The 23,087-nt window shown below is 49.5% G+C and overlaps 1 protein-coding gene across 1 annotated transcript in view; it reads left to right on the top strand.

The window, feature by feature from the left end:
• LOC140471953 (receptor-type tyrosine-protein phosphatase U-like) overlaps positions 1-23,087 on the top strand; it is a gene marked incomplete at its 3' end in the record, with an annotated part of 68,631 nt that overhangs the window by 36,917 nt on the left and 8,627 nt on the right. Inside the window, exon 3 of the mRNA XM_072567454.1 lies at positions 1,807-2,238. Coding sequence (XP_072423555.1) covers positions 1,807-2,238 — 432 coding nt within the window. The remainder of the gene's footprint in view (positions 1-1,806; positions 2,239-23,087) is intronic.

The following is a 23,087-nucleotide window of genomic DNA, read 5'->3' on the forward strand; positions in this document are numbered from 1 at the left end:
ATGGGGGGGGGGGGGGCAGCAGTGCTAACCACTGGGTCACCATGCCAACCCCATGGATATGTTTCAATTAGATTCCTCCCTGGTCATCTTTCTAACCTCCATCGAGTACATATGGACAATCGAGATGAAGGAACTGAGGGCATTCTGGTGAGGTTTGCAAGATGATAAAAAGACAGGTAGAGGGACAGATAGCATTGAGGAGATGGGGAGGGTGCAAAAAGATTTGGACAGTTTCAGAGAGTGGGCAAAGAGGCGGCAGATGGAGTACAATGTGGGAAAGTGTGAGGTCAGGAACTTTGGTGGGAAGAATAGAGGCGTGGACTATTTTCTAAATGGGGAGAAAATTCAGAATTCTGACGTGCAAAGAAATTCGGGAGTTCTAAATCGGGATTCTCTCAAGGTAAACTTGCAGGTTCAGTCAGTAGTTAGGAAGGCAAATGCAATGATGGCATTTATTTTGAGAGGACTTGAATATAAAAGCAGGGATATACTTCTGAGGCTTGATAAGGCTCTGGTCAGACCACATTTGGAGTATTGTGCACAGTTTTGGGCCTCATATCTCAGGAAGGATGTACTGACCCTGGAATGTGTTCAGAGGAGGTTCTTAAGAATGGTCCTAGGAATGAAAAGCTTAACGTATGAGGAACGTTTGAGGAAGCTGGATCTATACTCGATGGAGTTTAGAAAGATGAGGGGGGAATCTAATTGAAACATGTAGAATACTGAATGGTCTAGACAGAGTGGATGTTGGGAAGATGATTCCATTGGTAGGAGAGATTAGGACCCAAGTAATGGGAAGAACGTTTAGAATGGAGATAAGGAGAAACTTCTTCAGCCAGAGAGTGGTGAATCTATGGAATTCATTGTCACAGAAGGCTGTGGAGGCCAGGTCATTTAGTATATTTAAGACTTGATGAGTTCTTGATTGTCAAGGGGATCAAGGGTGACAGGGAGAAAGCAGAAGAATTGGGTTGAGAAACTTATCAGCCATGATTGACTGGCAGAGCAGACTCGATGGGCTGAATGGCCTAATTTCTGCTCCTATATCTTATGGTCTACATCCTTCCTGAGGTATGGGGCACAACATTTCTCACAATAGGAGCAGGAGGAGGACATTCAGCCCTTTAAGCCTGCTGCCCCTTCAATGTGATCTTCATTGAGCCTCCGATACAGTCCCTTGTTCCTGCTTTCTGCCCCATACTCTTGGGTCCCTTTACTCCTAATAAATATATCAAACTCCTTTTTGAAAACATTTAATGTTTTGTCTTCAACCGTCTCTTGTGCAGAGAATTCTTTGGGTGAAGAAATTCCTCCTCATTTCAGTCTAAAATGGCCGACCCTGTACCATAGAGTATGACCCCTGACCCTGGGCTCCCTGGTCATCTGGAACATCCTTCCTGTGTTGACCCCTGTCTGGCCCTGATAGAAGTTTATAGGTTTCTATCAAATCCTCCCCCATTGCTCTCAGCTCCAGTGATATTACACAGATATTGGTGCAGCCCCCCCCCTTCCTATGTCCCCCTCGGGGGGGGGGGGGGGGGGGGGGGGGGGGGGCAACTGTAATGGAGCTGAGGTTGAGGGTGGATCAAGTATCAGCCATTGGGAGAGAATGAACTTTGACCTTGTTATTTAACATGAACTCTTTAACACTGGAGAGAGGGTTTCGGTTTGTACTGACCCTGAATCACACCTGGCTCTGTCCACTGGAGTCTGAGACCACCCTGGGCTGCGTGGTTGGGAATTCGATACCGCCCTGTCGGGTGTAAACTTCGGGTGCTCAGTTTTGGAATGTATTTTCTGTTCCAGCGAATGTGAAGGTTAATGTCCTGAACATATCCTCATCAGCGGAAAGTATCACACTGCAGGCAATTTACACTGGGATTGTCACTAAGGCAGTCGGGATTCACTACGGGAATAATGACAGGAATAATGACAGGACTTCCAGAGGATCCGAAATATCTCCAGAACACCTGCAGGTCCGGCTCGTGTGTTGGTTTCGGCAGAACCTTGAAGCTCAATGTAAGAGGAAATGGACCTTCGAGAGCAAATCGAAGGATACACAGTACAGCAGCGCTGTACCCCAGGAGTGGACCTGCAATAAACTCTCTCCCTTCTCCCAATATCAAATCACTCTCTCTGTGATTTATCAATATCGGGCCAGTTCATGGGATCGTGGGGGACATTACACAGAGAGCAGCCGTCAGATTTATACAAACCATGTCAGCACCATCCAAGGAGGTGAGAAACGATTTGTTAAAACATTGGAGAGCTGGATCTGTTTGCGTCTCCCCAACTGCCACCTCTCTGCCCCACCCTCTGTACCCCACACCCAAACCCCACCCTCTAAACCCCAAACCCAAACACCTCCCTCTGTACCCCAAACCCAAACCCCACCCTCTAAACCCCACACCCAAACCCCACCCTCTATACCCCACACACAAATCCCACCCTCTATACCCCACACCCAAACCCCACCCTCTGTACCCCACACCCAAACCCCACCCTCTGTACCCCAAACCCAAACCCCACCCTCTGTACCCCACACCCAAACCCCTCCCTCTATACCCCAAACCCAAACCCCACCCTCTGTACCCCACACCCAAACCCCACCCTCTGTACCCCACACCCAAACCCCACCCTCTATACCCCAAACCCAAACCCCACCCTCTGTACCCCACACCCAAACCCCTCCCTCTATACCCCACACACAAACCCCTCCCTCTATACCCCACACACAAACCCCACCCTCTGTACCCCACACCCAAACGCCTCCCTCTATACCCCACACCCAAACCCCACCCTCTGTACCCCACACACAAACCCCACCCTCTATACCCCATCCCCAAACCCCACCCTCTGTACCCCAAACCCAAACCCCACCCTCTGTACCCCACACCCAAACCCCACCCTCTGTACCCCACACCCAAACCCCACCCTCTGTACCCCAAACCCAAACCCCACCCTCTGTACCCCACACCCAAACCCCACCCTCTGTACCCCACACCCAAACCCCACCCTCTGTACCCCACACCCAAACCCCACCCTCTGTACCCCAAACCCAAACCCCACCCTCTGTACCCCACACCCAAACCCCTCCCTCTATACCCCACACACAAACCCCACCCTCTGTACCCCACACCCAAACCCCACCCTCTGTACCCCAAACCCAAACCCCACCCTCTGTACCCCACACCCAAACCCCACCCTCTGTACCCCACACCCAAACCCCACCCTCTGTACCCCAAACCCAAACCCCACCCTCTGTACCCCACACCCAAACCCCTCCCTCTATACCCCACACACAAACCCCACCCTCTGTACCCCACACCCAAACCCCTCCCTCTATACCCCACACCCAAACCCCACCCTCTGTACCCCACACACAAACCCCACCCTCTATACCCCATCCCCAAACCCCACCCTCTGTACCCCACACCCACACCCCACCCTCTGTACCCCACACCCAAACCCCACCCTCTGTACCCCACACCCAAAACCCTCCCTCTGTACCCCACACCCAAACCCCACCCTCTGTACCCCACACCCAAACCCCACCCTCTGTACCCCACACCCAAACCCCACCCTCTATACCCCACACCCAAACCCTACCCTCTGTACCCCAAACCCAAACCCCACCCTCTAAACCCCAAACCCAAACCCCACCCTCTAAACCCCACACACAAACCCCACCCTCTGTACCCCACACACAAACCCCACCCTCTGTACCCCACACCCAAACCCCACCCTCTAAACCCCAAACCCAAACACCTCCCTCTGTACTCCAAACCCAAACCCCACCCTCTAAACCCCACACACAAATCCCACCCTCTATACCCCACACCCAAACCCCACCCTCTGTACCCCACACACAAACCCCACCCTCTGTACCCCACACACAAACCCCTCCCTCTATACCCCACACCCAAACCCCACCCTCTGTACCCCACACACAAACCCCACCCTCTATACCCCATCCCCAAACCCCACCCTCTGTACCCCACACCCACACCCCACCCTCTGTACCCCACACCCAAACCCCACCCTCTGTACCCCACACCCAAAACCCTCCCTCTGTACCCCACACACAAACCCCACCCTCTGTACCCCACACCCAAACCCCACCCTCTAAACCCCAAACCCAAACACCTCCCTCTGTACCCCAAACCCAAACCCCACCCTCTAAACCCCACACCCAAACCCCACCCTCTATACCCCACACACAAATCCCACCCTCTATACCCCACACCCAAACCCCACCCTCTGTACCCCACACACAAACCCCACCCTCTGTACCCCACACACAAACCCCTCCCTCTATACCCCACACCCAAACCCCACCCTCTGTACCCCACACACAAACCCCACCCTCTATACCCCATTCCCAAACCCCACCCTCTGTACCCCACACCCACACCCCACCCTCTGTACCCCACACCCAAACCCCTCCCTCTGTACCCCACACCCAAACCCCACCCTCTGTACCCCACACCCAAACCCCACCCTCTGTGCCCCACACCCAAACCCCACCCTCTATACCCCACAACAAACCCCACCCTCTATACCCCACACCCAAACCCCTCCCTCTGTACCCCAAACCCAAACCCCACCCTCTATACCCCACAACAAACCCCACCCTCTATACCCCACACCCAAACCCCACCCTCTGTACCCCAAACCCAAACCCCACCCTCTGTACCCCAAACCCAAACCACACTCTCTATACCCCACACACAAACCCCACCCTCTGTACCCCAAACCCAAACCACACTCTCTATACCCCACACACAAACCCCACCCTCTGTACCCCACACCCAAACCCCACCCTCTATACCCCAGACACAAGCCCCACCCTCTGTACCCCACACCCAAACTAGTGTGTGTGTAGTGAGTGTGTGTGTAGTGAGTGTGTGTGTAGTATGTGTCTGTAGTATCTGTGTAAGTGTGTGTGTATAGTGTGTGTAGTGTGTGTAGTGTGTATCAGTATAGTGAGTGTGTGTGTAGTGTGTGTGTGTAGTGTGTGTGTGTAAGTGTGTGTAGTGTGTTTGTAGTGTGTGTGTAAGTGTGTGTGTGTAGTGTGTGTAGTGAATGTCTATGTAGTGAGTGTGTAGTGAGTATGTGTGTAGTGTGTGAGTGTGTAGTGTGTAGTGTGTAGTGTGTAGTGTGAGTAGTGTGTGTGTAGTGTGCGTGTGTGCGTAGTGTGTAGTGTGAGCAGTGTGTGTGTAGTGTGCGTGTGTGCGTAGTGTGTGTGCAGTGTGTGTGTAGTGTTGTGTGTAGTGTGTGTGTAATGTGTGTGTACTGTAGTGTGTGTGTAGTGTAGTGTGTGTAGCATAGCATGTGTATGTGGTGTAGTGTGTGCGTAGTGTGTGTAGTGTGCGTGTGAGTGTGTGTGTAGTGTGTGAGTGAGTGTGTTGTGTGTGTGTGTAGTGTGTGTGAGTGTGTAGTGTGTGTGTAGTCTGTGAGTGTGTAGCGTTGTGTGTAGTGTGTGTGTAATGTGTGTGTGCGAGTGTGCGTGTGAGTGTGTGTTGTGTGTAGAGTGTGTGAGTTTGTGTGTGTGAGTATGTGTGTGTAGTGTATGTGTGGTGTGTGTAGTGTGTGTGTGGTGTGTAGTGTGTGTGTAGTGTAGTGTGAGCGCAGTGTGTGTAGTGTGCGTGTGTGTGTGTGTGTAGTGTGTGAGTGAGTGTGTAGTGTGTGTGTGAGTGTGTGTGAGTGTGTAGTGTGTGTGTAGCGTGTGTGTGAGTGTGCGTGTGAGTGTGTGTGTTGTGTGTAGAGTGTGTGAGTGTGTGTATGTGAGTATGTGTGTGTAGTGTATGTGTGGTGTGTGTGTAGTGTGTGTGTCAGTGTGTAGTGTGTGAGTGTGTTGTGTGTGTTGTGTGTGTGATGTGTAGTGTGTGTGTGGTGTGTAGTGTGTGTGGTGTGAGTGTGTAGTGTGTGTGTGTAGTGTGCGTGTCTGTGTGTAGTGTGTCTGTGTTGTCTGTGTAGTGTGTGCGTGTGTATGTCTGTGTGTGCAGTGTGTCTGTGCGTGTGTGTGTGTCTGTGTGTAGTGTGTGTCTGTGTGTAGTGTGTGTGTCTGTGTGTGTTGTGTCTGTGTTCAGAATGTGTGTGTAGTGTGTGTGTCTGTGTGTGTAGTGTGTGTGTCTGTGTGTAGTGTGTGTCTGTGTGTGTCTGTGTGTAGTGTGTGTGTTTCTGTGTGTAGTGTGTGTGTCTGTGTGTATAGTGTGTGCGTGTCTGTGTGTGTAGTGTGTGTCTGTGTGTAGTGTGTGTTGTGTCTGTGTGTACTGTGTGTGTAGTATGTGTGTGTAGTGTGTGAGTGTCTGTGTAGTGTGTCTGTGTAGTGTGCAGTGTGTCTGTGTGTGCAGTGTGTCTGTGTGTGCAGTTTGTCTGTGTGTGCAGTTTGTATGTGTGTCTGTGCGTGTGTGTGTCAGTGTGTGTAGTGTGTGTGTGGTGTGTCAGTGTGTGTAGTGTGTGTGTGATTGTGTGTGTCTGTGTGTGTCTGTATGTGCAGTGTGTCTGTGTATAGTGTGTGTGTCTGTGTGTGTAGTGTGTGTGTCTGTGTGTAGTGTGTGTTGTGTGTGTAGTGTGTGTGTTTAGTGTGTGCGGGTCTGTGTGTGTAGTGTCTGTGTGTACTGTGTGTGTGACGGTGTGTGTAGCGTGTGTGTAGTGCGTGCGTGTCTGTGTGTCATGTGTATGTGTAATGTGTCTGTGTGTGTGGTGTGTGTGTGTAGTGTGTGTGTGTCTGTGCGTGTGTGTCTGTGTGTGCAGTGTGTCTGTGTGTCTGTGCGTGTGGTGTGTGTGCGTGTAGTGTGTGTCTGTGTGTGTAGTGTGTGTATAGTGTGTAGTGTGTGTGTAATGTGTCAGTTTGTGTAGTGTGTCAGTGTGTGATGTGTGTGTCTGTGTGAGTAGTGTGTGTCTGTGTGTAGTGTCTGTGTGTAGTGTGTGTTGTGTGTGTGCCTGTGTGTGTAGTGTCTGTCTGTACTGCATGTGTGACTGTGTGTGTAGTGTGTGTGCAGTGTGTGTGTCTCTGTGTGTAGTCTGTGCGTGTGTGTGTCTCTGTGTGTAGTGTGTGAGTGTGTAGTCTGTGTGTGTCTCTGTGTGTAGTGTGTGAGTGTGTAGTCTGTGTGTGTAGTGTGTGTGTCTGTGTGTGTAGTATCTCTGTGTGTACTGCGTGTGTGTCTGTGTGTGTTGTGTCTGTGTATGTAGTGTGTGTAGTGTGTGTGTGTCTGAGTGTGTAGTCTGTTTGTGTCTGTGTGTAGTGTGTATGTAGTGTGTGAGTGTGTGTAGTGTGTGTGATTGTGTGCGTGTCTGTGTATAGTGTGTGTGTGTCTGTGTGTGTCTGTGTGTAGTCTGCATGCAGTGTGTGTGTGTGTGTGTGCGTAGTGTGTGTGTCTGAATGTGTAGCGTGTGTGGGTGTCTGTGTGTAGTCTGTGTGTGCCTGTGTGTAGTGTGTGTGTGTAATGTGTCTGTGTGCAGTGTGTGTGTATAGTGTGTGTGCAGTGTGTCTGTGTGTCTGTGCATGTAGTGTGTGTGTGTAGTGTGTGTGTGTCTGTGTGTGTATAGTGTGTAGTGTGTGTGTAATGTGTCAGTGTGTGTAGTCTGTCAGTGTGTGTAGTCTGTGTGTATCTGTGTATAGTCTGCATGTAGTGTCTGTGTGTCTGTGTGTGTTGTGTGTGTCAGTGTGTGTAGTGTGCGTGGGTGTCTGTGTGTAGTGTGTCTGTGTGTGTCTGTATGTGCAGTGTGTCTGTGTGTAGTGTGTGTGTCTGTGTGTGTAGTGTGTCTGTGTCTGTGTGTAGTGTGTGTGTTGTGTGTGTAGTGTGTGTCTGTGTGTAGTGTGTGTTTAGTGTGTGCGTGTCTGTGTGTGTAGTGTCTGTGTGTAGTGTGTGTGTGACTGTGCGTGTAGTGTGTGTGTGTAGTGTGTGTCTGTGTGTAGTGTGTATGTGTAATGTGTGTGTGTGTAGTGTGTGTGTGTCTGTGCGTGTGTGTCTGTGTGTGTCTGTGTGTCTGTGCGTGTGGTGTGTGTGTGTCTGTGTGTATGTAGTGTGTGTACAGTGTGTAGTGCGTGTAATGTGTCAGTGTGTGTAGTGTGTCAGTGTGTGTAGTGTGTGTGTCTGTGTGTGTAGTGTGTGTGTCTGTGTGTAGTGTCTGTGTGTGTGTCTGTGTGTAGTGTGTGTTGTGTGTGTGTCAGTGTGTGTAGTTTCTGTCTGTACTGCATGTGTGACTGTGTGTGTAGTGTGTGTGTGTAGTGTGTGTGTCTGTGTAGTCTGTGCATGTGTGTGTCTCTGTGTGTAGTGTGTGTCTGTGCGTGTAGTGTGTGTGTATAGTGTGTGTGTCTGTGTGTATAGTGTGTAGTGTGTGTGTAATGTGTCAGTGTGTGTAGTCTGTCAGTGTGTGTAGTCTGTGTGTATCTGTGTATAGTCTGCATGTAGTGTCTGTGTGTCTGTGTGTGTTGTGTGTGTCAGTGTGTGGAGTGTGTGTCTGTGTGTGTAGTGTGCGTGGGTGTCTGTGTGTAGTGTGTCTGTGTGTGTCTGTATGTGCAGTGTGTCTGTGTGTAGTGTGTGTGTCTGTGTGTGTAGTGTGTCTGTGTAGTGTGTGTGTCTGTGTGTAGTGTGTGTGTTGTGTGTGTAGTGTGTGTGTCTGTGTGTAGTGTGTGTTTAGTGTGTGCGTGTCTGTGTGTGTAGTGTCTGTGTGTACTGTGTGTGTGACTGTGCGTGTAGTGTGTGTGTGTAGTGTGTGTCTGTGTGTAGTGTGTATGTGTAATGTGTGTGTGTAGTCTATGTGTGTCTATGCGTGTGTGTCTGTGTGTGTCTGTGTGTCTGTGCATGTGGTGTGTGTGTGTCTGTGTGTATGTAGTGTGTGTACAGTGTGTAGTGTGTGTAATGTGTCAGTGTGTGTAGTGTGTCAGTGTGTGTAGTGTGTGTGTCTGTGTGTGTAGTGTGTGTGTGTAGTGTGTGTGTCTGTGTGTAGTGTCTGTGTGTGTGTCTGTGTGTAGTGTGTGTTGTGTGTGTGTCAGTGTGTGTAGTTTCTGTCTGTACTGCATGTGTGACTGTGTGTGTAGTGTGTGTGTGTAGTGTGTGTGTCTGTGTAGTCTGTGCATGTGTGTGTCTCTGTGTGTAGTGTGTGCCTGTGTGTGTAGTGTGTATGTGTAATGTGTCTGTGTGTAGTGTGTGTGTCTGTGCATGTGTGTCTGTGTGTACAGTGTGTCTGTGCGTGTGGTGTGTGTGTGTCTGTATGTGTGTAGTGTATGTAATGTGTCAGTGTGTGTAGTGTGTCAGTGTGTGTAGTGTGTGTGTCTGTGTGTAGTGTGTGTGTGTAGTGTGTGTGTCTGTGTGTAGTGTCTGTGTGTGTGTCTGTGTGTATGTGTGTAGTGTGTGTTGTGTGTGTGTGTCAGTGTGTGTAGTGTCTGTCTGTACTGCATGTGTGACTGTGTGCGTAGTGTGTGTGTGTTGTGTGTGTCTGTATGTGTGTAGTGTGTGTATAGTGTGTAGTGTGTGTAATGTGTCAGTGTGTGTAGTGTGTCAGTGTGTGTAGTGTGTGTAGTGTGTGTGTGTAGTGTGTGTGTCTTTGTCTGTAGTGTGTAGTGTGTGCGTGTGTGTGTCTGTGTGTGCAGTGTGTCTGTGTGTAGTGTGTGTAGTCCGTGTGTAATGTGTCAGTATGTGTAGTGTGTCAGTGTGTGTGTGTGTGTGTGTGTAGTGTGTGTCTGTGTGTAGTGTGTGAGTCTGTGTCTGTAGTGTGTAGTGTGTGTCCCTGTCTGTGTTTGCAGTGTGTCTGTGCGTGTAGTCTGTGTGTAGTGTGTGTGTCTGTGTGTGTGTAATGTGTGTATAGTGTGTAGTGTGTGTGTAATGTGTCAGTGTGTGTAGTGTGTCAGTGTGTGTAGTGTGTGTAGTTTGTGTGTAGTGTGTGTGCGTGTCTGTGTGTGCAGGGTGTCCATGTGTCTGTGTGTAGTGTGTGTGCCTGTGTGTAGTGTGCTTGTGTATGCCTGTGTGTGCAGTGTGTCTGTGCGTGTGCGTATGTGTGTCTGTGTGTGTAGTGTGTGTCTGTGTGTAGTGTGTATGTCTGTGTGTAGTGTGTCTGTGTGTGTGTGTTTCTGTATGTGTGTCCGTGTGTCTGTGCAATTTGCGTGTGTGTGTAGTGTGCCTGTCTGTGTGTGTAGTGTGTGTGTAGTGTGTAGTGTTTGTGTGTAATCTGTCAGTGTATTTATGTAATGTGTCAGTGTGTGTAATGTGTCAGTGTGTGTAGTGTGTGTGCAGTGTGTGCGTGTGTCGGTGCATGTAGTGTGTGTGTGTGTAGTGTGTGTATATCTGTGTGTGTAGTGTGTGTGTCTGTGTGTGTAGTGTGTGTGTCAGTGTGTAGTGTGTGTCTGTGTGTGTAGTGTGTGTGTCTATGTGTAGTCTGTGTGTGTAGTGTGTGTGTTTCTGTGTGTAGTGTGTGTGTGTCTGTGTAGTGTGTGCGTGTCTGTGTGTGTAGTGTGTGTCTGTGTGTAGTGTGTGTGTAGTATGTGTGTGCCGTGTGTGTGTGTCTGTGTAGTGTGTCTGTGTAGTGTGCAGTGTGTCTGTGTGTGCAGTTTGTCTGTGTGCCTGTGCGTGTGTATGTCTGTGTGTGCAGTGTGTCTGGGTGAGTGTGTGTGTCTGTGTGTGTAGTGTGTGTCTGTGTGTAGTGTGTCTGTGTGTGTAGTATGTGTGTGTAGTGTGTGTGTTTCTGTGTGTGTCCGTGTGTCTGCAATTTGTGTGTGTGTGTCTGTGTGTGTCGTGTGTGTGTAGCGTGTAGGGTGTGTGTGTAATGTGTCAGTCTATTTATGTAATGTGTCAGTGTGTGTAGTGTGTGTGTGTGTAATGTGTCAGTGTGTGTAGTGTGTGTATAATGTGTCAGTGTGTGCATGTGTGTGTAGTGTCTGTGTGTAGTGTCTGTGTATGTAGTGTGTGTAGTGTCTCTGTGTACTGTGTGTGTGTCTGTGTGTGTAGTGTGTGTGTCTGTGTGTATTGTGTGTGTGTAGTGTGCAGTGTGTCTGTGTGTGTAGTGTGTCTGTGTGTACAGTGTGTCTGTGCGTGTGTGTCTGAGTGTGTAGTCCATGTGTGTCTGTGTGTAGTGTGTGTGTAGTGTGTGAGCGTGTGTGTAGTGTGTGTGTGATTGTGTGTCTGTGTGTAGTGTGTGTGTGCCTGTGTAGTGTCTGTGTGTACTGCGTGTGTGTCTGTGTGTGTAGTGTGAGTGTGTAGTGTGTGTGTCTGTGTGTGTACTGTGTGTGTAGTGTGTAGCGTATATGTGGTGTGTGTGTCAGTGTGTAGTGTGTGTAGTATGTGTGTTGTGTGTGTGAGTGTAATGTGTGTGTTGTGTGTGTGAGTGTAGTGTGTGTGGTGTGTAGTGTGTGTGTGTTGTGTGTAGTGTGTGTGGTGTGTAGTGTGTGTGTAGTGTGTGTTGCGTGTGTGTGTCTGTGTGTAGTGTGTGTGTGTCTGTGTGTGCAGTGTGTCTGTGCGTGCGCGTGTGTGTCTGTGTGTATAGTGTGTGTCTGTGTTTAGTGTGTGTCTGTGTGTAGCGTGTCAGTGTGTGTAGTATATGTGCAATATGTGTGTGTAATGTGTGTAGTGTGTGTAGTGTGTGTCTGTGTGTGTAGTGTGTGTGTCTGTGTAGTGTGTGTAGTGTGTGTAGTATGTGTGTGTAGTGTGTGTGTAGTGTGAGTATGTGTGTAGTGTGTGTGTAGTATGTGTGTAGTGTGTGTCTGTGTAGTGTGTGTGTCTGTGTGTAGTGTGTGTGTCTGTGTGTGCAGTGTGTCTGTGCATGCACGTGTGTGTCTGTGTGTATAGTGTGTGTCTGTGTGTAGTGTGTGTCTGTGTGTAGTGTCTGTGTGTAGTGTGTGTGTCTGTGTAGTGTGTGTGTAGTGTGTGTAGAATGTGTGTGTAGTGTGTGTGTAGTGTGAGTGTGTGTGTAGTGTGTGTGTGTAGTGTGTGTCTGTGTAGTGTGTGTAGTGTGTGTGTGAGTGTGTCTGTGTGTATAGTGTGTCTGTGTGTAGTGTGTGTGTGTTTCTGTGTGTGTAGTGTGTGAGTGTCTGTGTGTGTGTGTCTGTGTAGTGTGTCTGTGTAGTGTGCAGTGTGTCTGTGTGTCTGTGCGCATGTGTGTCTGTGCATGTGTGTGTGTGTAGTGTGTCTGATTGTGTGTGTTGTGTCTGTGTGTAGTGTGTCTGCGTGTAGTGTGTGTGTTTCTGTGTGTGTAGTGTGTGCATGTAGTGTGTGTCTGTGTGTGTAGTGTGCATGTCTCTGTGTGTAGTGTGTGCGTCTGTGTGTAGTGTGTGTGTTTCTGTGTGTAGCGTGTAGTGTGTGTCTGTGTGTGTTTAGTGTGTGTGGAGTGTGAGTATGTGTGTGTAATATGTGTGTAGTGTTTGTGTAGTGCTTGTAGTGTGTGTGTGAGTGTGTGTGTGTTGTGTGCAGTGTGTGTGAGTATGTGTGTGTGTGTTGTGTGTGAGTGTAGTGTGTGTGTGTTGTCTGTGTGGTGTGTAGTGTGTGTGTGTGGTGGGTAGTGTGTGTGTGGTGGGTAGTGTGTGTGGTGTGTAGTGTGTGTGGTGTGTAGTGTGTGTAGCGTGTGTTGCATGTGTGTGTAGTGTATGTGTGTCTGTGTATAGTGTGTGTGTCTGTGTGCAGTGTGTGTGTCTGTGTGTGTCTGTGTAGTGTGTGCATGTGTATGACTGTGTGTGCAGTGCGTCTGTGCATGTGCGTGTGTGTCTGTGTGTGTAGTGTGTGTGTCTGTGTAGTGTGTGTGTAGTGTGTGTAGTATGTGTGTGTAGTGTGTGTGTAGTGTGAGTGTGTGTGTAGTGTGTGTGTAGTATGTGTGTAGTGTGTGTCTGTGTAGTGTGTGTGTCTGTGTGTAGTGTGTGTGTCTGTGTGTGCAGTGTGTCTGTGCGTGCACGTGTGTGTCTGTGTGTATAGTGTGTGTCTGTGTGTAGTGTGTGTCTGTGTGTAGTGTCTGTGTGCAGTGTGTGTGTCTGTGTGTGTCTGTGTAGTGTGTGCATGTGTATGACTGTGTGTGCAGTGTGTCTGTGCATGTGCGTGTGTGTCTGTGTGTGTAGTGTGTGTCTGTGTGTAGTGTGTGTGTCTGTGTGCAGTGTGTGTGCGTAATGTGTCAGTGTGTGCAGTGTGTCCGTGTGTCTCTGCGAGTAGTGTGTGTGTGTCTGTTTGTGTCTGTGTGTGTAGTGTGTGTGTTTGTGTGTGTTGTGTCTGTGTGTAGTGTGTGTCTGTGTGTGTAGTATGTGTGTAGTATGTGTGTGTAGTGTGTGTGTTTCTGTGTGTATAATGTGTGTGTGTAGTGTGTGTCTGTGTGTAGTGTGTGTGTCTGTGTGTGTCTGTGTGCGTAGTGTGTGTCTGTGTGTAGTGTGTGTGTCTGTGTGCAGTGTGTGTGCGTAATGTGTCCGTGTGTCTCTGCGTGTAGTGTGTGTGTGTCTGTGTGTGTAGTGTGTGTGTGTCTGTTTGTGTCTGTGTGTGTAGTGTGTGTCTGTGTGTAGTGTGTGTGTTTGTGTGTGTTGTGTCTGTGTGTAGTGTGTGTCTGTGTGTGTAGTATGTGTGTAGTATGTGTGTGTAGTGTGTGTGTTTCTGTGTGTATAATGTGTGTGTGTAGTGTGTGTCTGTGTGTAGTGTGTGTGTCTGTGTGTGTCTGTGTGTAGTGTGTGTGTCTGTGTGTGTAGTATGTGTGTTTCTGTGTGTAGTGTGTGTGTATGTGTTTGTAGTGTGTGTGTTTCTGTGTGTAGTGTGTGTGTGTCTGTGTGTGTAGTGTGTGCGTGTCTGTGTGTGTAGTGTGTGTCTCTGTGTAGTGTGTATAGTGTGTGTCTGTGTGTAGTTTGTGTGTCAATGTGTAGTGTGTGTGTCTGTGTGTGTGTCTGTATGTAGTGTGTGTGTAGTGTGTGTAGTATGTGTGTGTAGTGTGTGTGTTTCTGTGTGTGTAGTATGTGTGTAGTATGTGTGTAGTGTGAATGTGTGTGTAATGTGTGTGTGTTTAGTGTGTGTTTAGTGTGTGTGTAGTGTGTGTAGCGTGTGTGTATAGTATGTGTGTAGTGTGTGTGTGCGTGTGTGTGTTGTGTGTAGTGTGTGCGTGGCGGGTGTGTGTGTAATGTGTGTGTCAGTGTGTAGTGTATGAGTGTTGTGTGTGAGTGTAGTGTGTGTGTTGTGTATGTGGTGTGTAGTGTGTGTGTGTGGTGGGTAGTGTGTGTGGTGTGTAGTGTGTGTTGCGTGTGTGTGAGTGTAGTGTGTGTGTTGTGTATGTGGTGTGTAGTGTGTGTGTGTGGTGGGTAGTGTGTGTGGTGTGTAGTGTGTGTTGCATGTGTGTGAGTAGTGTGTGTGTCTGTGTGTGCCTGTGTAGTGTGTGTCTGTGTGTAGTGTGTGTGTCTGTGTGTGCCTGTGTAGTGTGTGTCTGTGTGTAGTGTGTGTGTCTGTGTGTGTTGTGTGTGTGTTTCTGTGTGTGTAGTGTGTGTGTGTCTGTGTGTAGTGTGTATGTCTGTGTGTGTGTAGTGTGTGTATCTGTGTGTGTGTGTGTCTGTGTGCAGTGTGTGTGTGTATTGTGTCAGTGTATTTATGTAATGTATCAGTGTGTGTAGGGTGTGTGTAGTGTGTGCAGTGTGTCCGTGCGTGTAGTGTGTGTGTGTGTCTGTGTGTGTGTGTAGTGTGTCTATGTGTGCAGTGTGTGTGTGTCTGTGCGTGTGCGTGTGTCTGTGTGTGCATGTGTCTGTGTGTGCGTGTGTCTGTGTATGTGTCCGTGTGTCTCTGCGTGTGTGTGTGTGTGTGTGGGTCTGTGTGCGCATACGTGTATCTGTGTGTGAGCATGTGTGTGTGTCCCTGTGTACGTGTGTGTGTGTGTGTGTGTGTGTGTGTGTCCGTGTCTGTGTGTGTCCGTGTCTGTGTGCGTCTGTGTGTGTCTGTGTGTGCGTATGCCCCTGTGTACGTGTGTGTGTGTGTGTGTGTGTCCGTGTCTGTGTGTGTCTGTGTCTGTGTGTGTCTGTGTGTGCGTATGTCCATGTGTACGTGTGTGTGTGTGTGTGTGTCTGTGTCCATGTCTGTGTGTGTCCGTGTCTGTGTGCGTCTGTGTGTGCGTATGTCCCTGTGTATGTGTGTGTATACGTGTGTGTGTGTGTGTGTATGTGTGTGTCCGTGTCTGTGTCTGTGTGTGTCCGTGTCTGTGTGCGCCTGTGTGTGTCTGTGTGTGCGTATGTCCCTGTGTACGTGTGTGTGTGTGTGTGTGTGTGTGTGTGTGTCCGTGTCTGTGTGCGTCTGTGTGTGTCTGTGTGTGTGTATGTCCCTGTGTACGTGTGTGTGTGTGTGTGTGTGTGTGTGTGTACGTTGTGTGTGTGTGTGTCTGTGTGTGCGTATGTCCCTGTGTACGTGTGTGTGTGTGTGTGCGTATGTCACTGTGTCCGTGTGTACGTGTGTGTGTGTGTGTGTGTGTGTGTGTCTGTGTGTGCGTATGTCCCTGTGTCCGTGTGTACGTGTGTGTGTCTGTGTGTGCGTATGTCCCTGTGTACGTGTGTGTGTGTGTCTGTGTGTGCGTATGTCCCTGTGTACGTGTGTGTGTGTGTGTGTGTGTCTGTGTGTGCGTATGTCCCTGTGTACGTGTGTGTGCGTATGTCCCTGTGTCCGTGTGTACGTGTGTGTGTGTGTGTGTCTGTGTGTGCGTATGTCCCTGTGTACGTGTGTGTGTGTGTGTGCGTATGTCACTGTGTCCGTGTGTACGTGTGTGTGTGTGTGTGTGTGTGTGTCTGTGTGTGCGTATGTCCCTGTGTCCGTGTGTACGTGTGTGTGTGTGTGTGTCTGTGTGTCTGTGTGTGCGTATGTCCCTGTGTACGTGTGTGTGTGTGTCTGTGTGTGCGTATGTCCCTGTGTACGTGTGTGTGTGTGTGTGTGTGTCTGTGTGTGCGTATGTCCCTGTGTACGTGTGTGTGTGTGTCTGTGTGTGCGTATGTCCCTGTGTACGTGTGTGTGTGTAGAGGGGGAGTTTAGAAAGAAGTTAGAGTTTTAACTAGTAGAGATATATGTCACTGGTTAATGCCTGTTAACCTTTAGCTGAACGTATTTATCTGCAATAAAGAGTCATTCTTGCTAAGTACAGAAACCTGGTGGATCACTGGGGGAGGAGGTGATGACCTGTCAGTATGATCCCGAGAATATTGATCCAGAAAGACAAAAGTGAGGACTGCAGATGCTGAAGATCAGAGTCTAGATCAGTGTGGTGCTGGAAAAGCACAGCAGGTCAGGCAGCATCTGAGGAGCAGGCAGGGGAAGGTGCCAGGATGGGAAGGTGGGTTGTAGGGGGGGGCGTGGACCTGACCAGGTAGTCACGGAGGGAACGGTCTTTACGGAAAGGGGTGGGTTGGGAAATATATCCCTGGTGGTGGGGTCTGTTTGGAGGTGGCGGAAATGTCGGCGGATGATTTGGTTTATGCGAAGGTTGGTAGGGTGGAAGGTGAGCACCAGGGGCGTTCTGTCCTTGTTACGGTTGGAGGGGTGGGGTCTGAGGGCGGAGGTGCGGGATGTGGACGAGACGCGTTGGAGGGCATCTTTAACCACGTGGGAAGGGAAATTGCGGGCTCTAAAGAAGGAGGCCATCTGGTGTGTTCTATGGTGGAACTGGTCCTCCTGGGAGCAGATACGGCGGAGGCGGAGAAATTGGGAATACGGGATGGCATTTTTGCAAGAGATAGGGTGGGAAGAGGTGTAATCCAGGTAGCTGTGGGAATCGGTGGGTTTGTAAAAAATGTCAGTGTCAAGTCAGTCATCCTATCACCTCCATCCCCTCCCCCACTCACCTATTGTACTCTATGCTACTTTCTCCCCACCCCCACCCCCCCTCTCATTTATCTCTCCACCCTTCAGGCTCCCTGCCTCTATTCCTGATGAAGGGCTGATGCCCAAAACGTCTATTCTCCTGCTCCTCGGATGCTGCCTGACCTGCTGCGCTTTTCCAGCAACTCTCTGATCTATTGATCCAGAAACTCAACCAATGTTCTGCGGAGGTGAGAGTGTGTCGCTGGAAAAGCGCAGCAGGTCAGGCAGCATCCGAGGAGCAGGAGAATCGATGTTTCGGGCATAAGCCCTAATGTTCTGGGGAACCAGTCTCAAACTGCACCAAGACGGATGGTGGGATTTACATTCTAAAGATCAAATCCTAGAGTGAAGGGTCTAATAATAACCATGAAGCCATTGTTGTAAAACCCATCTGGTTCATTCAGGTCCTTTTGGGAAAAAGAACCTGCCATCGTTACCTGGTGTGGGCTACATGTGACTCCAGACCCATGACAGTGTGGTTGACTCTGAACTGCCCTCTGGGTAATTAGGGAGGGGTAATAAATGCTGCCTGTCCAGAGACACCCTCATCCTGTAAATGAATATAAAAGGGACTGAGGAATTTGGGGCACTTTAAAACATCTTTAAATGTGCGATGACTGTGGGAGTATCAGGGATCGATTTCCAGCGTGTTACCCCAGTCAGGAGTCACACTTCCCAGGTGAGGCAGCACAGTGGCTCAGTGGTTAGCACTGCTGCCTCACAGCACCAGGGTCCTAGCTTCGATTCCACCCTCAGGCGACTGACTGTGTGGAGTTTGCACATTCTCCCCGTGTCTGCGTGGGTTTCCTTCGGGTGCTCCGGTTTCCTCCCACAGTCCAAAGGTGTGCAGGTCAGGTGGATTGGCCTTGGAAAATGCAGGTGTACAAGGAGAGGGTAGTGGAGTGGATCTGGGGGGGAAGCTCCTCGGAGACTCAATGGGCTATGTGACCTCCTCCTGCGATGTCAGGATTCTATGATCATTCATAATTATCGTGTCACTCGTTCAGGCTGTGGTTTGGCAGCTGGCTCCGTGGGTGTGGAACATCCTGATTGTTTCAGTTGTGGACTGGCCGGAGGTCCCACTATGGTTGGGATTTCTGTCTGGGATCCTGGTCAGCTGGTATTGTTCAATAGTGAATGAAGAGCACTGCAGCATTCCCTGAAACACTTCTTCAGCCAGAACAATCGAAAATTGGGGCAGCAGTAGGCCATTCAGCCCCTTCGGAGCTGCCTCACCATTCACCATGGCAGACCATCCAACTCAGCCCCTTGTTCACACATTCTCCTAATGTCATTCCATCTCTTTAACCCTAAGAACTGTATCTCTCTGATATTATATCAGGCTATAATGATGGATAGAAACCAAAAGAACTGGGGATGGTGTAAATCAGAAACAAACCAGAAATTGCTGGAAAAGCTCAGCAGGTCTGGCAGCATGTGTGGAGAGAGAAACAGAGTCAATGTTTCAAGTCCAGTCACCCTTCTGCACTGTTCTGAGGGTCACCAGACCCGAAATGTTAACTCTGGTTTCTCTCTGCAGATGCTGCCAGACCTGCTGAGTTTTTCCAGCAATGTCTGTTTCAATTTGGAAACGACTGTGTCTTAACTTAATCAAAGGGAATGAGAATGAAATGAGAGTAGAGTTAGCTCATGTGAGCTGGGCAAATAGATGGGCAGAGAAGACCATACGCCAGCATTGCCAGGCGTAGATCATCGAACAACACAGCTTAGGAACAGGCCATTCAGCCCAGGATGTGGTGCTGAACATGAAGCCGAATTAAACTAATCCCTCTGCCTGTCCACAGTCCATATCCAGCCATCCCTTACATATTCATGTGAATCTAAAAGCCCCTTTAACACCCTTACTGTATCTGCCTCTCCCACCACCCACCCACCCCCCGGCAGCGTGTTCCACACGCCTATCACACTCTGTGGAAAAAAACTTGGCCCTCTTATTTCCCATGAATTTGCCCCCCCCTCCCTCACCTTAAATGCAGACCCCCTAGTTTGAGACATTTCAACTCTGGGAAAAAGATTCTAACCTTTGACCCTATCTATTGCATCATAATTCCAAAGACTTCTATCCCCTTTAGCCTCTGGTGCTCCGGAGAAAACATCCCGAGTTTTTTCAGCCTCTCCTTAGACCTAATACCGTCTAATCCTGGTAAACCTCTTCTGTACCCTCTCCAAACCCTCCACCTCCCTCCTGTGATTGACCAGCATTGAACACAAGTGTGGCCTAACCAAAGTCTTATCGATCTGCGACATTATATCCTGACCCTTGTACTCCATTCCCCGATCAATAAAGGTAAACATACCATATGCCGCCTTTACCATCCTATCTACTGGTGTGACCACTTTCAGGAGCTATGGTCTTGAACCCCAAGATCCTTCTGCCCATCGATGCTGTTCAGGGTCCTGCCATTAACTGTGTGCTTTTCCTTGACATTTGATCTCCCAAAGGGCAGCACCTCACACTTACCCAGGTTAACTTCCATCTGCCATTTCTCCGCCCATATCTGCAACTGATCGATAGTCCTGCTGCATCCTTTGACAACATTCTATGCTGTCCACAACTCCACCCATCTTTGTACTGTTGCAAACTTACTCACCGACCCATATATATTTTCATCTAAGTCATTTATAAATATCACAAACAGCAGTGATCCCACTATTGGATCCCTGTTGAACACCACTAATCACCGACCTCCAGCCCTCGACCACCACCTCTGCCTTCTGTGGGCAAACCAATTCTGAATCCACGCGGACAGGTCATTGTGGACCCCGTGCACCTCAATCTTCTGGATGAGCCTACCAGGAGGGACCTTGTCAAAAGCCGAACTAAAATCTATTCGATAATATGCACTGCTCTAACCTCATTGACTTTTATTACCTCAAAGAATTCATTCAAGTTAGTAAGAGGTGACCTGCCATGCACAAAGATGTACTGACTGTCCCTAATTAGGCCATGCTTTTGCAAAAGAGCGTAAATCCTATCCATAAGAATTCTTTTCAATCGCTTCCCAAACACCGATGGGAGACTCCCCAGTCTATAGTTTCCTGGATTATCCCTATTTCCTTTGAACAAGGAGCAGCATTAGCTACTTGTCAGTCCTTCAGGACTGTTCCAGTGGCTAGAAAGGATACAAAGATCTTGGTCAAGGCCCCAACAATCTCCTTTCTTGCCCCTCTCAATAACCTGGGGTCGATCCCATTTGGCCTTGGGGACTTAATGCTATTCAAGACCCAACGTTACTTCTTTCTAGATCTCAGAATGTTGTGGCATATTAGCATGCTCCACAGAGCATATCCTTCTCCTGGGTGACTATCGACAAGGTACTCCATTTAGGATGTCGCCCACATCCTCTGCCTCCGTGCACACATTCCCACCTCTATTCTTGAGTGCTTCTACGTGTTCTGTGGTTGTCCTCTTGTTTTTAGAATATGTATAGAATTTCTTGGATTCTCTTTAACCCTACTTTCCAAGGCCATTTAATGGCCCCTCCTTGCTGCCCTAATGCCCTGCTTGTGTTCTTCCCTGCTTTCTTTAAGATTCCTTACGAGCTGTCTGATTTTTAGCTTCTGAAACCTTATTTGCTGCTTTTTCCCTTTTGATTAAATTCACAACATCCCTTCTTATCCAGTGGTCCCTTACTTTGCCATCCTTGTCCTTCTCCTTACTGGAACATGCCTGCCTTGAACTCCCAACAGCTGGTCTTTAAATAGCACCCCGATGTCAAATGTGGACTCGCCTGATAACACTTCTCCAAGTAACACTCCCTAGCTCGTGTCTAAAATTGACATAATTTGCTCTCCCCCAATTCAGTACCTTCCTGCAAGGTCCTGAATTATCATTACTCATAGCTAGCTTAAGACTTTAGGAGTTGTGATCACTGTTTACAAAATACTTACCACCAGCCCCCCCCCACCCCCGTCCTGGCCCCCGCCCCCCAACAACCCACCCCCCCGTCCTGGTCCACACCCCCCTACGACCCACCCTCCCATCCTGGCCCACACCCCCCTACAACCCCCCCTCCCATCCTGGCACTTTCCCCTGCCACCGCAGGAACTGTAAAACCTGTGCCCACACCTCCTCCCTCACCTCTATCCAAGGCCCTAAAGGAGCCTTCCACATCCATTAAAGTTTTACCTGCACATCCATTAATATCATTTATTGTATCCGTTGCTCCCGATGCGGTCTCCTCTACATTGGGGAGACTGGGCGCCTCCTAGCAGAGTGCTTTAGGGAACATCTCTGGGACACCCGCACCAATCAACCACACCGCCCCGTGGCCCAACATTTCAACTCCCCCTCCCACTCTGCCGAGGACATGGAGGTCCTGGGCCTCCTTCACCGCCGCTCCCTCACCACCAGACGCCTGGAGGAAGAACGCCTCATCTTCCGCCTCGGAACACTTCAACCCCAGGGCATCAATGTGGACTTCAACAGCTTCCTCATTTCCCCTTCCCCCACCTCATCCTAGTTTCAAACTTCCAACCGAGCACTGCCCTCTTGAACGATCCAACCTGAACACCCTCCTCTCTGACCTATCACCTTCTCCGCCACCCCCATCCATTCCCAAATATCTTCCCCCGTCCCATTTATCTCTCAGTCCCCCCGGCCCACAATCCTCATTCCCGATGAAGGGCTTATGCCCGAAATGTTGATTCTCCTGCTCCTCAGATGCTGCCTGACCTGCTGTGATCAACTCTGATCCCCAGCATCTGCAGCCTTAACCTTCCCCTTCCTGTTCAGGTTGGTGTCCTGTAATCAGTGGGGGGCCACAGGAATCTGTGCTGTCACCATTACTGTCTCCATTACACATTAACCACTTGGAGGAAGGAGGCAAATGTACTGTAACCAAATTAGCAATTGACATAAAACTCGATGGGTAGGCAGATGGGGAGCAGGGATACATTGAGTTTGCAAAGAGATATCGATGGGTTAGTGAGCAAAATGTTGGCTTATAGAGTGTAATGTGGGAAAATGTGAGGTGGTTTAGTTTGGAAGGGAGAAAAGCACAAGTATTATTGAAATGAAGAGGAACTGCAGAAAGCTGCAACACAAAGGGCTTTGGGGGATACTTGTACACAAAGCCCAGAAGGCTCACCCACAGGGGACAACAGGTCATCGGGAAGGGCGAATGGAATGTTGGCCCATATTTCAGGAAGGTTGGAGTGTAAGGGTAGGGAAGTCTTACTGGAACTGTACAGGGTGCTGGGGAGAGCACATCTGGAACACTGTCAGCAGTTTTAATCCCTCATTGAAGAGAAAGACATCAGCTCATTGGAGGCAGCTTAGAGAAGGTTCACTTTGATGATCCCAGTATGGGGAGAGAAGGGATTGTCTTAGGAGCAAAGGTTAAACAGATTGGGACTCTACCCACTGGGGTTTAGAGAGTGAGAGGTGATCTCACTGAAACAGATTGGATTCTTAAGGGGTTTGTCAGGGTCAATGCTGAGAGAGTGTTCCCCCTCAGGGGAGAGTCTGGGACCAGAGGGTACAGTCTCTGAATAAAGGGACACCAATGTCAGACTGAGATGGGGAGGAATTCCTTCTCTCAGAGGGTTGGGAGTCTTTGGAACTCCTTGTCACAGAGAGAACTGTGGGGGCAGAGTCCTCGGGGATATCTAAGGCTGAGAGAGATTCTGGATCAGTCACTGGGTCAAGGGGAAAGAGCAGGAAAGTGGGTGTGAGGAATGTCGGATCAGCCATGATCCTATTGGGTGGTGGAGCAGACTCGAGGGGCTGAATGGCCTTCTCCTGTTCCTATCTCTTCTGGTCTTATCTCCTTTTTGAAACATTCAAAGTTTTTGCTTCAGCCATTTTCTGTGGCAGAGAATTCCACAGATTCCCCACAGGTTCCCCACAGGCTCCCCACAGATTCCCCATAGATTCCCCACAGGTTCCCCACAGGATCCCCATCGGTTCCTCACAGGTACCCCACAGATTCCCCACAGATTCCCCACAGATTCCCCACAGGTTCCCCACAGGCTCCCCACATGATCCCCACATGATCCCCACAGATTCCCCACAGGCTCCCCACAAATTCCCCACAGATTCCCCACATGGTCCCCCACAGATTCCCCACAGATTCCCCACATGGTCCCCACAGATTCCCCACAGATGGAGAATAGGCAGCGGAGTGGCATGTGCTGAGCTGCTCTTTGAGAGTCTGCATGGAGGCCACGGGTCAGTGGCCTGTCCTTCTGGTTCTACGAGACACTGCCCTCACAGATCACTTCTTCATACATTCCCTGTTCATTTGTTTGCACAGCTATCACAGAGTGTACTGGGCCTGA

Source organism: Chiloscyllium punctatum, unplaced genomic scaffold, assembly GCF_047496795.1.
Source record: "Chiloscyllium punctatum isolate Juve2018m unplaced genomic scaffold, sChiPun1.3 scaffold_205, whole genome shotgun sequence".
Classification (NCBI taxonomy): Eukaryota; Metazoa; Chordata; class Chondrichthyes; order Orectolobiformes; family Hemiscylliidae; genus Chiloscyllium; species Chiloscyllium punctatum.